At 59.1% G+C, this 16,789-nt stretch overlaps 1 protein-coding gene and 1 long non-coding RNA gene across 2 annotated transcripts; one reads left to right on the top strand and one right to left on the bottom strand.

Moving 5' to 3' along the window:
- The first annotated feature begins 2,032 nt into the window (after nt 1–2,032).
- On the top strand, nt 2,033–11,187 carry SGCA (sarcoglycan alpha). The gene is made up of 9 exons (XM_047080658.1): nt 2,033–2,069; nt 2,914–3,033; nt 3,131–3,285; nt 3,448–3,520; nt 3,864–4,062; nt 4,331–4,493; nt 5,422–5,630; nt 5,798–5,824; nt 11,007–11,187. Exons 1-9 carry the CDS (start codon nt 2,033–2,035, stop codon nt 11,185–11,187), a joined length of 1,164 nt encoding a protein of 387 aa, XP_046936614.1.
- On the bottom strand, nt 9,254–13,781 carry LOC124512978 (uncharacterized). Its single transcript, XR_006962270.1, has 3 exons — nt 13,660–13,781; nt 10,906–11,052; nt 9,254–10,005 (listed from the first exon to the last, which is right to left on the bottom strand). It is a non-coding gene; the product is annotated as an uncharacterized LOC124512978 (long non-coding RNA).
- Nucleotides 13,782–16,789: the final 3,008 nt, after the last annotated feature.

The following is a 16,789-nucleotide window of genomic DNA, read 5'->3' as shown; positions in this document are numbered from 1 at the left end:
TCCGCCCCCCCTCCCCCGTCCAGGCTCCCAAGGAACACAGGTGTTGAGAGTTACAGAGGCAGGTTACCATCCAGACAGTGCTGAGTGGGAGAGGTCCTCTGGTGGGCCACAGGGGACTTCCAGCTGACCCCTGGCACAGTCCCTGGGTCCCCTGGTTTGGAGGCGGAGGGGAAAAGGATCCGTAAGGAAGCTGGCCTCTGTGGGCCTGGCAGCACTGGGTTCGGGCCCTGCTACCTGAAAACAGCGGAGGGTGTGAGTGGGTCGCTCCAAATATAGCAGAGGAGTCACATGGAGCCACGGAGGGGCTGAGGCCTGGGCCGCTGGCCAGTCCTGGCACCTCTGCCTCCCCCCTCCCCCGCCCAGAGCCCTCTGACTTTTTCGCTTTCTCCAGAACCTTTCTCCCTCGTGCCCTCCATCTCTGAGAAGGCGGACAGGTGCCAAGGTGATTCTGGGACAAAGCCTGCCCTGCCTGAGAGCCTGAGTGGACGCTGACTCTGGAATTTGGTGGCTCTCCAGGGACGGGTGGGACGGTCAGGTGGAGAGACAGCAAAAAAGACGAGGACTAAGTAAGCTGCCCACGTGCTGGTCATTCCCGCCGGCAGGCCGACACCCTGTCCCTCGGGCCCCACCACCCTTGCTTGGGGTGTTGGGTATGGCGGTGAGATGCCAGGGCCCTTCATCTCAGGGCCCGGGAGGGGTGCTCACCGAACACAGAGCATTTTGGAACCCTGGCACCTGTGGGTCTCTGCCTCCTCCTCAGGGCAGCTGGGGAGAGTCCCCTCTGTCTGCTCCAAGAAGCCCCCAAAGAGAAGGGCCTCCCTTTTCGCACCTGAAAATGGGGATGAAATAACACTGGCCTCACGGAACTGCTGGGGGAATGGAACGAGTTACTGCCCGTAAAATGTCCGTAAAGCCTGGAGCAGAGTCGCAGGCGGGGGATTACCTGTCATTACCCACCGGTGGTGTGCAAGCTCCGTGGGGGGCAGGGTGCTGCCCGTCGAGGCTTCCTCTGTGCCTGGCACGCGGTAGGTGCTCTGTACGCATGCGCCAGAGTTCATGATGTTGAGGCTTCCTCACAAGGGCGTCGAGAGGTAAGCAGTGTCCTGGCCAAGTTGTAGTTGCCAGAACAGAGCCTAGAGAGGGCAATTGAGTTTTTCACGCCCCCCCCCCCCCCCCCCCGTCTCCAGCTGAGTGGTCAAGGGGAGGATGTGCGTCCAGGCCTGCAGGCCGCAGTCTGTCTTCCCAGACCTGGGGTACACGCTGGGAGTACTTGGGTCTGGGGACACGGGCTGGGTGAACAGGCACCCAGCTGTTCAGCGTACTTGTAAGGAGGCCGTCACCTAGTCCCCTAACCTGCCTGCGCCAGATCCAGGGATACAAAGATAATAAGACTCTGGTCCGCCCCGTGATGCTGTGCACAGGGGCCAAGGGGCCACCCAGCTCAGCCTAGCGGAAGGAGGGGGCAAAGGGAGACTTCAGGGAGGAGAGGAGGCCTGTGCCGTGTCCTTGCGAGATGATGGAGTGTGCTGGCCGGAGGAGGGCAGGAAGGGAACCCTAAGCTTTTGCAAGGCACTTGGGAGGCTTAGGGGAGTGTGTCAGGGGTGGGGCGAGGCTGTGCAGAAGCCCTGGGGTAGTGTGTGTGTGGTCGGTAGTGGGGAGAGGAGGGGATTCTGGACAGGAGGGCCAGGTACAGTCAGGGTCTGAAAGCCATCGACAGCCGGACACTCAGGGCAAGGGGGAGCCCTTAGTGTTTTTAGGGGGGAATCAGGTTAGTGGCTTAGAAAACATTCTCTGACCACCTGGAGGGGATCGTTGGAGGGACCTTGTCATGTGAAGAGATTGTCCACCCCAGGGTCAGTGCCTGCTCTGGGTGGGAATGGGGAGGGACCCGCCGGCAGAAGCTGGGGCCAGCTGCTCTGGGACACCTCCCCATTGTCCCTCCCTCTCTCCTCCCCTCCCTCCTCTCCTCCCTCTCTCCTCCCCACCGCTCCTGTCTCTGTCACTCACTGGGGCCGGGCAGGCTGGGGCAGCCATGGCAGCAGCAGTAATCTGGATTCTTCTCCTTGTGGGCAAGTTGGGGCCTTCTTCTGGGAGGAGGCCCAGGATGAAGGGACAGGATTTAGGGGTGGAGAGACGAAAGTACAGAGGTCCCTCAGGGGAGGAGTCTGGGGGCAGGAGCCAGAAGGACTTTGGGGTGTTAATGCTGTGTCCGGTGGGAGGTCCAGGGAAATGGGGCTGGGAGCAGGGCTCCGGGAAGTGGGGGGCCGGGAGCTCTGAAGGGTGGGGTGCCCTAGGCCGAGGTGGGCCTGACGGCACAGGCCCGGAGCGTCGTGGGCCCTTTAATGGGCTGGCTGGTCTGCCTTCTTTCTGGGCCCAGGCTAAATTTGGCCGTGAGGGTGTGGGGGCCCGCTGGGGCAAATACTCTCCCTGGGGCACAGGATCCTACTGGCTCAGCTTTTCCTGGCCTCTCCTGTGGGTCCCTCTCCCTGTGTATGCGGGGAAAGGGGAGAGGGTTCCAGAATGGCTACCCACCTCCTCCAAAATTTCCTTCCCTCTCCCCCTCCCCTCCAGCCTCCCAGACACCCAGCATTCTTAAGGGTTCTTTTCCAAGTGCCTTTAACACACATACACCACCCCCCCATCTCACACCCCTCTCGGGCCGACAGCAGTCCCCGCCCACTGTGACTCCTCCAAGGAAGCCTAAAATGAGTGGGGGAGGGGGCTCCCACGAACCCAAACCAACAAAGGTCTAGGACTTGTCACAGCCAGGCCCCACCCTGTCCTTTCCTGAGAGCCCCCCCCGCCCCCCGGCCCCCGCCACCACCACTTCTGTCTCTTAGGGGCACCAGGAGCTTATCCCCTGCCTGATACTAAGGCTGATGCGTGTGTTTGGGGGTTCTGGGGTCCCCACAGGTCTCTTGGCAGGGCTGGGGGACACCGAGGCCCAGCAGACCACCTTGCAGCCTCTTGTGGGCCGCGTCTTTGTGCACACCTTGGACCAGGAAACCTTCCCCAGTCTTTCTGAGCACGTTGGTGAGAGGGGCCCCAAGGGCGTTGGGCGGACGGCTGGGGACTGGCCAGGGGCTGGCGAAGGCTCCGGTCATTTCTCCAATCTCCTCCCTTTCACCAGATGTCCCACCCACCGTCCCTATCACCTACCACGCCCACCTCCAGGGACACCCAGACCTGCCTCGGTGGCTCCGTTACACCCAGCGCAGCCCCCACCACCCTGGCTTCCTCTACGGCACCCCCACCCCAGAAGATCGTGGGCGCCAGGTCATCGAGGTACCAGCAGGGACCCCAGTGGCTGGGTCCCATGTGGGCATTCGTTCATGTTCATGTACATAATTTAGATGCCTCTTAGGTGAGGGCGTCTCTGTCCTCTCCGCATGTCTTGTCCCCTAACCCCGTCCCTCAGCCCTCTTCCCCATCCCCTCCCCCTGCCAGGTCATAGCATACAATCGGGACAGCTTTGACACCACCTGGCAGAGGCTGGTGCTGTTGATTGGAGACCCAGAAGGTACCACCAGCCATACCCCTGCCCCACTCCCACCCACCAAGCCCATCTTGGGGGATTTCCCTTGGAAGGAGGGAGGGGGATGTGAAGGGGACACTTGGGCATAGTGGGAGCCGGGCATCATGGGAGGGCTCTAGAGTTGTATAAACTGGCTGTTCTGCTGACAGTGCGTGGGGCCTTGGGCAAGTCGTTGAGGCCACGGGGAGGGCATTTGGGGCCTGTGATGCATGGGGATTTTAGGGAGGAAGGGAGGAGTCAGGGGGCATGGGGAGGGGCTTGAGTGTGGGTTGGTGGGGAGGCTTGGGAAGGATCCATGCAGAACTGGGTGCCAACCTGGCATTTCCAGGCCCCCTGCTGCCTTACCAGGCTGAGTTCCTGGTTCGAAGCCACGATGTGGAGGAAGTGCTGCCCTCGACGCCCGCCAGTCGCTTCCTCACAGCCTTGGGAGGGCTCTGGGAGTCAGGGGAGCTTCAGCTACTCAACGTTACCTCTGCCTTGGACCGTGGGGGTCGCGTCCCCCTTCCCATTGAGGGTCGCAAGGAAGGGTAAGCGTGCAATCCGGGAAGGCCACCTGGAGGAGGAGCCCAAACCTTAGTTACCCCAAACGGCGCACTCCCTGGTACCCTACGAGGACATAAACGATCCAGCTATCCAAAGACATTCGTGGGAGTGTAAGGCCCCCTAGAAGGATGTGGAGCTATGTACTCTCACCCATAACCCAGGTCTCAAGGTGGCCCTGCAACCCCCAAACCTCCAGTGCCCAGTGTACATCCCCTCCCCAATTTGTTAACCGTGGCTTCTATCTGGGCCCAGGGTTTACATCAAGGTGGGCTCGGCCTCACCCTTCTCCACCTGCCTGAAGATGGTGGCATCTCCCGACAGCCATGCTCGTTGCGCCCAGGGCCAGCCTCCGCTTCTGTCCTGCTACGACACCTTGGCACCTCACTTTCGTGTGGACTGGTGCAATGTGTCCTTGGTGAGGAGGGGCCCTGGCTCTGGGGATGGGGATGGGGCATGCCCCCCATCACAGTCTCCCCCCTACCCTTCTTCCCCACCCCATCCCTCTGTTCCTGTTTCTTTCTCTGAGTAGACACTGCGCGCAACAGCAACCCCCCCCCGCCCCCTCCCCACATCCCGCCCCCTCCCCCCACCCCGCCGTGCTCGAACGCGCGCGCTCCGAAGTTCCACCTCGTCCCACGAGAGGGCGACAGAGTCCATAATCCAGGAAAGGCATCTCCCGGCTCCAGCAGTCTCCAATAGTTGGAAACTTCGCTCCCGTAGAGCAATTCCAGCACCCTTTCCCCACAAGGGTACTCTTTGGGACAGCTCTGTCTGCTTCCTTCCAAGGTGTCCAAATCTGCCTGGGATAGTTTCCAGATAGTTTCCACCTCCAAGTTATAAACCAAAGATGCTCGCTACTGCCCTTTGGGATATTGAACAGAATTATCTAGGGTTCCTAGAGACCCCGGCTCCCCGGGCTGGGAACCCCTGGAATACTCTGTCCCTGTGAATTGACCGACAGTGCGGCCAAAGACTGATAATCAACAACTCTGAGCACTTGCTGTGTGCTAGGCACTATCCAATCAACATGTCTTACCCTCCCCACCACCCCAGAGACAGGTACCACTATTAGTATTCTGACTTTGCAGGGGAAGAAACTGAGGCAGCTGGAGGTAAGTCATCCAGCATAGCATTTGTCTGAATCAGGATTCGAACCCAGGCGGGAGGACCCTAGAGGTGTGCTCTAACCACTGTATGGACCTGCCTCTCCTAGATTTTCTGTCTTGGTTCTTATTCCAGTGCTTGTCCTGCTAGGTCAAGCTGGGGGAGGCAGCTGCCCTGGGGGCACCCCTGCCCTCTCCCCGTGGGGTCTCTGTGTCTAGCCAACTGGGCTCTCTGAGCAGGTGGATAAGTCAGTGCCAGAGCCTGCAGATGACGTGCCCACCCCAGGCGATGGGATTCTGGAACATGACCCGTTCTTCTGCCCACCCACTGAGGCCACGGCCCGAGACTTCCTCACTGATGCGCTAGTCACCCTCCTGGTGCCACTGTTGGTGGCTTTGCTACTCACCCTGCTGCTGGCCTACATCATGTGCTGCCGGCGGGAGGGACGGTGAGTGTGGGGGACAGAGGGCAGGGAGGGCACTGTGGCTGCCCAGGTACGCAGACCTCTCAGGGAGCAGGGTCCTCATCCAGGAAAGGAGTGGGGACCTCTTGCCTGGCCTGGAACCAGGAGAGGCTTATGGGTAATAACTAATCCCTTCCCTTGCTTTCCCACAGGCTGAAGAGAGACCTGGCCACCTCTGAGTGAGTAGGGGAAAGCGGGGGGCTGGGTGGGAGCCCCCCTAGACTGTTGGGGTGGACCCTCTAACCTCCATGAGCAGCACAGACAAGCCAGATTGCTCTGGGATGATGGGGTCCGCCCCTGGCCTCTGAGCTCCAGTTCTGGGCTGACTGGTTGCTGGGCTTGACCTTTCCTGACCCAGCCTTCTCATTTCCTGGTCTCCACGGAGGACTTTAACCTGGGATGGGCAAGGGTGGGGAGCCAGCCAGGTCTGGGGGCTCGCTGCCACCGTGGGGGCGGGGGTTGAGAAGCAACCTAAGAGGCTGCGCGCGCACACACACACACACACACACACACACAGACACTCTCACACCACGTATGGTTCCAGGCTGGGTTCTGTCACACAATTACCATGACACTCTCTGGCCCTGGTTTCTCCACCTGCAGCATCACTGATGTTGTCATTGAACTAGCTAATGTCTGTGGATGCTTTCAATTCCCCCAGCCCTTCCCAAATCCGTCTCACCCTTATTTTGCCCAGGTGCCCGCTCCCCACGGCCTTACCCTCCTCTGTTCCCAGTCTTCTTCCCCTCCCACCTCCTTGAGCCCCAAAGATTCCAGGAGGCAGATGTGAAATAAGTTAGGCTCCTTTTATTTCCACTGCACTGAGCCTTTGGCGGGCCTGGCACCCCTGCCTGCTTGCCTGGCCTGCCTCGTTAATTGCGGCGACATCTGGCCACCCTGCGGACCCCCTTGTTTAGTCGCTTGTGCCCCTTCTGGGAGCCTGCTTGCAACCTGCGCTGCCCAGGCCGGCGTTGCCCGGCTCGGCGCTGCCCAGACCTGCGCTGCCCAGACTGGCGCCGGCTCTGGGACCTGCCCTTGACCTTGGAGGCATACTTGTTGCCAATGCGGAAGGAGCCCAGGGCCCCCTTGCCGGTCACCTGCTTGAGCATGCCTTTGTCCACCAGCCCCTTGACCGCTCGCTTGAAGCGCCAGGCGTTTTGGGTCATGTTGTAGCCTGCGGTGGCGACGGCCTTCTTCAGCGTGGTCAGCGTCACGTGTCTGTGCGCCCCCTTGTGGGCCACAACCCCCAGGATCACCTTGGATATGCTGGGCTTCTGGCGGACTTTGGGGCTGGCTGGGCACTCAGTCTCACTCTCGCTAGGGGCTCCGGATGGGCTGGCCTGCCGGCCCGCACCCTGCAGAGCGTTCGAGGCCAAGGGTGGAGATGTGGGCAGCAGCGAAGTGTTTTTCTGCATCTCTCCCTGGGGCGGGTGAAGGGAACTAGGCGCAAGGACCTCCAGGGTGGTGGCCGAAGTCTCCCCTCGGTCTCTCCTCGGTGGGTGAGGTGAGTCTCTGCTCCTGGTTCCCTCAGAGGCTTCCGCCCGCAGAGGGCTCCGGCCCAAGCCTTCCCCTGGGTGGCCAGAAGGAGGACCAAGGATGATCACCCACGGCTGGCCTCACAGACTTGTGCCTCAGGTGCAGGAGGCGGCAAGGTTATCTCTGTGGTGACCTCAGGGGGACATTGTGAGGTCACCAGAATCCCGTGAGGGTCACAATAGTCCCATCGTTCCCTCCTGGGAGGTGCAGACGGGAGCTGCCAGATAGTGTGGGCATCTGACAAGCCAGGTACCCCGGGAAGAAGGGCTGAGGTGTGGGGCCTCCCATCCGCATGCGAGTTTTGAAACGAATGTGCCAGCTGATTTCAGGGTGTTCTGAGACCCTGGTTTCCAACCCACCATTTTGACCCCACCATCGCAACCCATTGGGTTGAGGGATAGAAACGCTTTTAGAATCAGAATTATACCAACATTTGTGAATTTTCTTTAAGTTTATTTATTTATTTTGAGAGGAGGCGAGGGGCAGGGAGAGAGGGAGAGAGAATCCCCAGCAGGCTCTGTGCTGTCAGTGCAGAGCCCTACGCGGGGTTCAAACTCACAAACCATGAGATCATGACCTGAGTTGAAATCGAGAGTCAGACGCTTAACCAGCTGAGCCACCCAGGTGCCCCATCAACAGTTGTGAATTTTTATGGGGAAAATATTTTCCAGAGTGAACGGAAATGTACTTCTTCAACTTACCTAGGTCGATTTGATTCCTTGGTCATCTTTGACCACAAGGCAATGGAAAGCCTCTGCTTTTTTTTTTTTTATTCTCATTTTTTTAAACTTTTTTTAACGTTTATTTATTTTTGAGACAGAGAGAGACAGAGCATGAACAGGGGAGGGGCAGAGAGAGAGGGAGACACAGAATCTGAAACAGGCTCCAGGCTCTGAGCTGTCAGCACAGAGCCCGACGCGGGGCTCGAACTCACGGACCGTGAGATCATGACCTGAGTCGAAGTCGGACGCTTAACCGACCGAGCCACCCAGGCGCCCCTCTTATTCTCATTTCTATTTGATAGAATTTTTTCCCAGAGAGGTGGAGGATTTTCCATGTACGTTTTTCAAGGAAGATTTCATTCTTCCATTTTTTTGGCCGTGCCCAATTTGATCACTCACATCTTCTGCCATTGTGGAAATTCTCTTCTGACCAGATATTTCCACCAGCGGCCAGCTTTCCTGGGTCGGTGTTGTAGCTCCGAAGGTATCAGAAAATCTTCATCAAGTTTCAATCAATCCCCGGGTTTACCAGGTGCCATATTAGCCCTTGTTGGTTTGCGTCGATTTATTTCCACAAATTCAATTCTTGTTTTTGCTTGTTCAATGTCTACCATTTTTTCAAAAGTTTTTTGAAACTACCTTTTTTTTCAAACCGCAAATTGTGATTCTGCTGTCCGTATCAGATTTTGCTGGCCAGAAAGCCGTCCAGCCTGACCCTCTCGTGTGGTCTGTGTGCCAGAGACAGGGCTCGAGCGTTGTGTGTTGGTAGTGGGCCGTGTGTGTGTGTGTGTGTGTGTGTGTGCATGTGTAGCAATGCCTGCCCCTTCGTTCGTCCGTTGTGTGTTGGTAGTGGGCTGTGTGTGTGTGTGTGTGTGCATGTGTAGCAATGCCTGCCCCTTCATTCGTCTGTCCAAGTGCTGATGTGGAAGGACTGTGGGAGAAGGCGGTGCGGGTCTGGCTTCTCCTCCTGCTCTGGAAAAACATCCCCCAGAACATTTTCCACCTGTGTGTGTTGCCAGACTAATGAGACCCAGATGTGGGGCTGGGGGCAGGGAGGGGGCCCGTTAACTCAGGCCCTTCTCCTACCCAGGGCATTACCTGCCCAGCTGCCTCCAGCCCTAAGCATCCACATGTTTCTTACTTCCTTTCTCCCTCAGCCTCCCCTTGCCTGGGAATGGAAAATTGTGTTTTGGACAACTCTGCTTGCCAAATTCCAGACTCAAGAGCTCATCTGGATCCTACCCTGGCCTTCTAGGGTGACCCCACCCCCTCCCGCCAACCAGACGGGACTTGGTCCTACTCCCCCACCCCCGAGGAGGAGTGTGGCCCGTTCGGCGTGAAGCTAGAGAGTCTGATCTGTCGTCTCATCTGTCAGGTTCTAGCCGGAGTCTAGCTGGAGTCTAGCTCAGTCCACTAACTGAGACTTGGACAGGGGTGGGGGTCATTGCCCCTTCCCCATTTGATCAGTAGCCCAGAGGCAAGTAGGGTAGCTTCCGCCCTGCCTAGGGCCCCAGCCCTTTATTGTTTGTGATGAAAGGTTCGTGCTGTCTCACCTGGCAACCAGTAGTCTGGGAAAATATCTCCAAGCTGGACTCACAAATGTGGGTGGGTTCGTGGAAAGGGGCTTGGAAACATCCCTTTACTGGAGGCTAAGCACAGCAGTGGGCCCGCTATAACAAAACAACATTGATAATTATGATAGCAACAGCAAGCTCCCTGTAACATTAGCTGCCGCTTGCCGTGATGCTGACCAGGCGAGATTTGTTTTCCCTGCATTAACTCATTTAATTTGCACAGCAACCGCATTACAGTCGGGGAAATCGTGGCACAGAGAAGTTAAGTGACTTGCATAAGGTCACACAGCCAGTAAGGAGGAGAACTCACATTCGAACCCAAAGCAAGTCTTCGTGCTAGGTTACATCGTGCGACCCTCCTTCTCAGAGTGAACTAAAGCTTGCCCCAGACAGCGGAAAGCAAGCTCATGAGACTTGTCAGATGAGAACGAGGCTGAGCCTTCTGGGAAGAAACTGAGTTCAGGAAGGACGCGGGGATTCCAGGCCCATTGAGCCCGGGGCTTGGTGCAGGCCTCAAGGAGCCTTGGTCTGAAATAAAGACAGAAAGAAGAGACTCGGTGTCCAGAGCTAGTTGGTGCTGGGGGCAGACTGGAGCAGGTTGGGAGGGGTCAAGGTACAAAGGCAAGGGAGGCTAGATGGGAGGAGCCAGAAGATGAGACTGTCAAGGCCAGGCAGGAGAATGCGTGAGCAAAAGTGGGAGGTGGGAAGAGAGAGGGGGTAGGTTTGCCAGACTAAGACAGGGATGAGGCGGGGAGGGCTGGACGGTCAGTGGTAGGAGAGAGTATTAGGGGAGGGAGCTGAGTGCTGGAAGGATCCTACAGGGTCATCAGTATATAAAGCCCAGCAGACACCGGCCTCTGGAAATAATATATCCACCGTGGGTATCTCTTCATGTCTTAGCATCCCGGAAGCTCTTACCATGCTCCAGGCGCCTTTCTTTTTTTATTTAAAAAAAAATTTTTTTTTTTGAACGTTTATTTTTGGGACAGAGAGAGACAGAGCATGAATGGGGGAGGGGCAGAGAGAGAGGGAGACACAGAATCGGAAACAGGCTCCAGGCTCCGAGCCATCAGCCCAGAGCCCGACGCGGGGCTCGAACTCACGGACCACGAGATCGTGACCTGGCTGAAGTCGGACGCTTAACCGACTGCGCCACCCAGGCGCCCCTCCAGGCGCCTTTCTAAAAACACTTTTCTCCCCTAATTGCTGCTACAGCGCTAGAAGGTAGTCCTGTTATTATCCCCATTTTACAGTTGGGGAAACTGAGGTGCAGAGCGGTTAAGCAACTTGCCAGGGACACAGAGCTTTGAACCCAGGCCGTCTGCAGCCACGGCTTCTGCTCCCATGACTGGCCGCTGAGCTGTCACCGAAGACCTTCCAGTTTGTCCTCCCCTCACCTGTCGTGTGTGCGAGCTTCCCCCTACATACCAGGTGGGGGAGGTGGCAGGGGGGCTCGCAGCCAGCGGCACGCTGCGTCTCACCGGGGTTGACTCCCAGGGCTGATGACTCTGCCGGCTCTGTGCCCCCAGCATCCAGATGGTCCACCACTGCACGATCCGCGGGAACACGGAGGAACTACGACAGATGGCATCCAGCCGTGAGGTGCCCCGGCCGCTTTCCACGCTGCCCATGTTCAACGTGCGCACGGGCGAGCGGCTGCCCCCCCGGGTGGACAGCGCCCAGGTGCCCCTCATCCTGGACCAGCACTGAGGGCACAGCCAGGTGGGTCTGGGTGGGCGGTGCCAGCCTCATTTTGGGGAACAAGGTGGCTTCTGTCTCCAGGCTGGGGCAGACGGTGGGGAGGGTGAGGTCCAGGGAAGGGGCACACAGACCTGCCCGCTCCTCTGAGGTACCGGTGGGGGTTGCTCGGCAGGGCCAGGGCTGTGCCCCACAGGGCCAAACACTCGGGGTCAGAGGTCTGGGGTGGCCAGGAGGGCAGGAGGACCAGGGCCTGGGCCTCACGGCCCCTCATCCCTTCCCTCTGCCGTTCCAGGTCCAGAGCCTCATCCTCCTTTCTCCCCCCATGCACAGAGCAGCCGACTCACAGCCACATCCTTCCTCCTGATTCCGGCTCCCGGCCTCATGGCCCCCAGGCTTGGAACAAGCAGAGAGACGGCAGTGGGGGAGGTGAGGGTGTCTGGGGTCAGGACCCCCAGAATAAATAGCTGCCGCTCTGCTCACCTATTGCCACCAGCACCTTCTTCTCAGCAGCCTCCCACCAGCACTCGCTGCCTCAGTTTCCCTTTCTGCCTCCTGGGAGCCCTCAGAGTCAGCCAGGGGCTGCCAGCCTGCCCTTTGGACTCTTGGCGTTTTACTGTTTTCTCGCCTTCTCTGGAAGAAAGAGGGAGGGACCAGCTACCTGTGAATCCTCACGTGAACCTGATAGTGATGCGTCATTATCCCCATTATATAGATGAGGAAACTGAGGCCCAGGGAGAGTAAGCAACTTGCCCAAGGTCACAGAGCAAGCACGTGGCAGAGTTTGGATTAGAACCTGGCATGTCCATCTCTACCCTGCCTTCTGGAGGGCTGAAGGGTTCTGGAAGCAAGAGGCTCTTACCTGTCAAGATCCCCTAGGGGAAGAGCCCCTTTGTAACGCATGCTGCCAGGGAACCTAGTCTGTATGTGGAGAGAAGGGGTTGAGCTACAGGACCCCGAATGCCCGGGCTCAGTGACCCCCTTCCTAGTGGGCTTTTCCAGGGACCGAGGTCCAGAGGACACTGCACGACCTGGAACCCTTGAGCTGAGCGTCACCAGCTTGGCCCTGCAGAGCTCGGCTGGCTAGGAAGAGGCCCGAGCTGGTTTTTCCCAGGTGGCTACAACCTCGCCGGGCCACCGGGCCCCTGCCCACTGCAGGGGCCTACATCCAGGCTCACATCTGACCACTCCCTTCCGAGGACGAGCCAGAGACTAGACCCGAGGGGGGACCCAGATAAAGGAGGGATGGCAGAGGGGCAAGGACTTGTGACCTAGGTCCCAGGCCCCTGGCTCCAGGTGGCATCTCCCAGAAAATCCAGACAAGGGCAAGACATCGGCCACGGTGGCCTCTAAACCCCACCAGGCCTGGGATCTACCCATTATCCTGGAGCTGACTCTTAACCATCCCTCTCCCTCCCTGAAGGGGGCTGCCATGGGGCGGTGGAGGCGGGGGCGCTGCACTTGGGGTTTTCCCTTCCCTGGAAGCAGGGGCCTGGGCTTGGGGGCTGATGGGGAGGGTCCCCAGTCTGATGGTGGTGCCTCCTGGGCCAAGGACCCCTGGGTTTGTGACTACTGCGTCCGGGTGTCCCGAAATGTACAGGCAAAGGGGTGGTGAGGGTGCCCTTGGACCCCCTGCCCTTTCTCTCATTCCCTGGAATCCCCACCTTCAAGCGTGTCCTGAATCGGCTTCTCTCGGCCTCCACTCTGACCTTCCCGGTGCAGCAGCAGGATCTGGCTCCCGGGGTCCCTGCACAGCGCCCCCCTGGCTCCCTGCCCCTCGAGCCCCTCAGCTCCAGCAGGAGCCGGGCCGTCCTTTCAGGAGAAAGATCAGATCGGGAATCTCGCCCCCTGCTTTTGACTCTCCAACGTCTTCCGTCTTCCGGTCACACTGAGAGTGAGATCCACGCTCTTGACCAGCCGTGCTGGCCCTGCCCAGCCCTCTGACCTCATCCCTGCTCTTCCCACGCCCACCGCAGCCCTACTGCCTCATAACATGCTCCTGTTCAAGATCTTTGCTGGGAACTCCCAGTGCCCCCCCCCCCCCGCCGCCCCCATCCACGGAACTGCGCTCTCACTGTGCTTGTTTTGGTCTTTGCCCAAATAGCAGCTCCTCAGAGAGCCCCCCTTCCTCAGAGAGCCCCCCTACTTCCTCGGAGAGCCCCCTCCGGCCCCCCTGCCTCCAGCGCACCCCGCACCCTCCCTGTGGGTGTGCTGTGTCTGGGTCCCTTGTTCCAGGTCGGCTTCCCACCCTAGACCTACGCTCCAGGAGGGCAGGATTCTGGTGCCCACTGGGGACGGGGGAAGTGCTGCACACAGTAGGTGCTCGGGGCAGAGGTTCTGAAGGAATGCTCAGGTCTGGGCGTGCTCAGAGCTCTTAAGAAAGTCACTCCTCCTCTCTGGGCAAAGCTGGTAAGCAAGGCCATTGCAAGTGCTTCTATGGTTATGTTCGGCCCCCCTCCTCCCCCCCTGCTGGGCATCCCATACCTGTTGGTTGGTTGGTTGGTTGGTTAGCTGGTTAGTTATCCCATAAGCATCGGCGGAGGCAGGTAGAGGCTCAGGGCTGGCACACGGGAGGCGCTCGGTAGACGTTTGTTGACGGACTGAAGGCCTGTTGGGGTGGCCACCCCCAACCACATGGGTCCTCTGGTAAGACAGTGTTTCTGTCTCGTGCGTCATTTCCTCCTTTCCCTTGAGGCCCCTCATCCGGTGGAAACCTGGAGTCGTGCCGAATCTGCTCAGGTTGGAGGCTCTGAGCTGCCAGCCTGCCATCTGGGGTCCTTGATCCCTGCCCCCTGGAGGCAGGGGCTGTCCTCTCCCCGTCTCTGTGCTCCTACCCTGGCAGCCAGGCCCGCTCAGTGTTCTTCCTGTGCACCAGCCAGGGGTGGGAGAGTTCCCGGGCCAGCCCCCTCGCTCCCCTGGGCTTCCCGGCTTTGCCTTGGGATCTTGGCTCCAAGGAGCACACGGGAGCCTGGCTGCCGGCCTGGGAGAGAGTGGCCCAGACAAATAGCCGGGAGGATGGCGTGAGCGCACCCAGGCGCCCCTCGGCGGCACACGGGGAGGGCGTGGAAGTCCTCGGCCCCTCTCTTCCCACTGAGGGGCAAGAGTCCAGCGGTGGTCACGCCCAACCCTCCACAGCCAAGGAAAAGTAGCCACGGTGTCCCCCCAGCCCCCGCACCCTGAGACTCAGCCTCACACCCGGCTCCGCCCTCGGCTCCGCCAGTCCCACGGCGAGCACGGCCCCATGACCCGTGGGTGTGTGGGGCCTCCACTGTCACCCTCAACAGAGCCCCGCCACGGCTTGCCTCTAGATGTTCCCTCACCACCTCTCGATCCTGGAGGAGGATCTCTGCCAGGGCGGGGACCCAGGGCCCTGCCTACAGCCTGCCTCAGTCCCCATATGGCGTGTGTCTCCCTTTCTCTTGACACACACACACACACACACACACACACACACACACCATTTACAGGCTGTGTTGTGTTGTTGGGACTTGGGATCAGAGCGAGCGGGACTCAAATCTCGGCTCTGACGGCTAGTTTACGCGGAAGACATTAATCATAAGTGCCCCGGGGCCGTTGTGAGGATTGGTGATAACGATCAGTGTCTGGCATCTCGCAACGCCCAGGAGTGGAGAGACATTATCACATACAAGCACTCGCATGATCACCCCTGCACCAGAGGCCCCGGGGGGTCCCCCTGGCCCCCCAGGCCCAGGTTACATGAACTCGGTCTACATTCTGCACCCTGTGAAGGGTTCAAGCTGCCCTTGCAAGTTTGGGGCGGGAGGCTGAAATTCCCATGCTTCCTGGCGCTGATCTGCTGGCCAGTGAAATGTTATGTGGGGGTAAATTGGGGTTCCATGAAATCTGTTATTAAAATTAACGTCACCTGTTTTCTTTTTGTGGTCTCACGACGGCTGCAAAAAACCGAAAGATTACATGTGCGGCTTCCCTTCTGTTTTCACTGGGCAGCGCTGGCTTCATGGCTTTTCCTTTATCTCCACTCCAGATCGCCCCAGACCCAGAGCTCGGCCCCTTTCCTTGCTTCCTCCAGAACGCCAGCTTATACCAGACCTCTGTGCATGCATGAGTTTTCCAAAGTCTTGAGGAGTTGGCAGGGGGGGGGGGGGAGGGTCTGCCCACAGCAGTAAAGTCACCTAGAACTTGAATATGTGGCTTCCTTATTCTAAAATGTGCTTTGGTCCCCATCCCACCCCGTCCTCCTCTTCCTCCCACTGTCTTAGGCAGAGAAACCCCCACTCTCTCCGGCACCTGCGCGCGCCAGACTCACCTCCCTCCAGGCAGTGCGCATGCTCCGAAAAGGTATCGAAATCTCCGTGTGTGAGGGTCTGCTTACCCTTAGGGATAAGGGCCATCCTTCTTCCGGGGTCTTGCCTCCCGGTCCGTGGACATCTCTCAGCTCTGCTTGGTACCCTCTGGAGGCACACCAGGAAGAGGACAGAGACACAGCTGCTCACCAGTGCTAGGGCTCCACTGGCCCTGGGACAATGGTCTCCCCCAAGGACAATGGTCTCCCCCATACCCAAGCTCTCCTGGTTTTTCCCAGCTCCTTCCTGATCAGCTGCCCCCATTCATCAGCAGGCCCTCCTGTGCCCTCTGTCATGCCTAGGCACACGCACGTCCCCAGGGCTTGACCCTTATGTTCTCAGTTCTCAGTCATCTCTTCTGCCGTCATGTGTGGGGGGAAGCGGTCCCCCCCCAAAAGCCCCCCATCCACCCCCACACACCCACACGTGTGTAGGGCCCCTTCAAGCACAGACATATGTGTTCACGGGTGGGTGGGCACCAGAGAGTGAGACGCACTCTCATCCACACTGGGACGGCTGGGTGGCACCCACCTCACCCATTCACACAGCGGCCCACACTCCCGGCGTCCACGCAGCCTTCCCTGTGGGTCCTAGTTTTGAGAGCAGCCCCACGCTCGATCCCATCCTACACACAGCCCCGCGTGCCCCCTCACCTGAGGCTCCCACACTCCAGCTAAGCGGCCCCCTCCCCAGCCTCTTCCCCGCTCACGCTCACCCGTGTCCATCCAGAAAAGTCTTGGAGGCCCCCAGGCAGCCGAGGAGTAAAGAGCTGACCCCCAAAAGGAGGGGGAATCCGCCATATTTCGGTCGTAAAACATCCTGCCAGGAGGTGGGCTCGCAGCACCAGAGGGACCCAGGATTCTGAGAGCAGCAGCAGCAATAACACATCCAAACGAAGCCTCTTTCCTTTCTAGAATTTTCCACCTGAAGTCGGCTGAGAAGTCAGCCAGGGCAATGTGGCCCGGCTCGTCACAGAGAAGGCAAAGGTGAGTCCCGTGGAGCGGTACTGGGGACGGCCGGCTCCGCGCCACGATGCAGGGGGCAGCCCGGGTCTGGGGGAGCGGGTCTGGGCAGCTCTATTTAGGGCAGCCGTGATGTCAGCGGAAAGGAGGGCTTGAGTTTGGGAATGTGGCACAATGGCCCCTTTGTCCCCCTCTCCTCCTGTCCTGCACACACACCGAAACCACATTCTGGCCTCGCACCCACGTGACCCAGGCACGGAGCACCAGCGCTGTCACACCAGGCCCGCCACCACAGCCCTACTGGGCGCTGTCACCTCAGGTGCCCTC

The sequence above is a fragment of the Lynx rufus genome, unplaced genomic scaffold (genome assembly GCF_022079265.1).
Source record: "Lynx rufus isolate CCGP_SWC_20201006 ecotype Redwood Valley unplaced genomic scaffold, mLynRuf1.p SCAF_18, whole genome shotgun sequence".
Classification (NCBI taxonomy): domain Eukaryota; kingdom Metazoa; phylum Chordata; class Mammalia; order Carnivora; family Felidae; genus Lynx; species Lynx rufus.
Note: the sequence above shows the minus strand (reverse complement) of the source record. Positions and strands in the feature narration are given on the sequence as shown.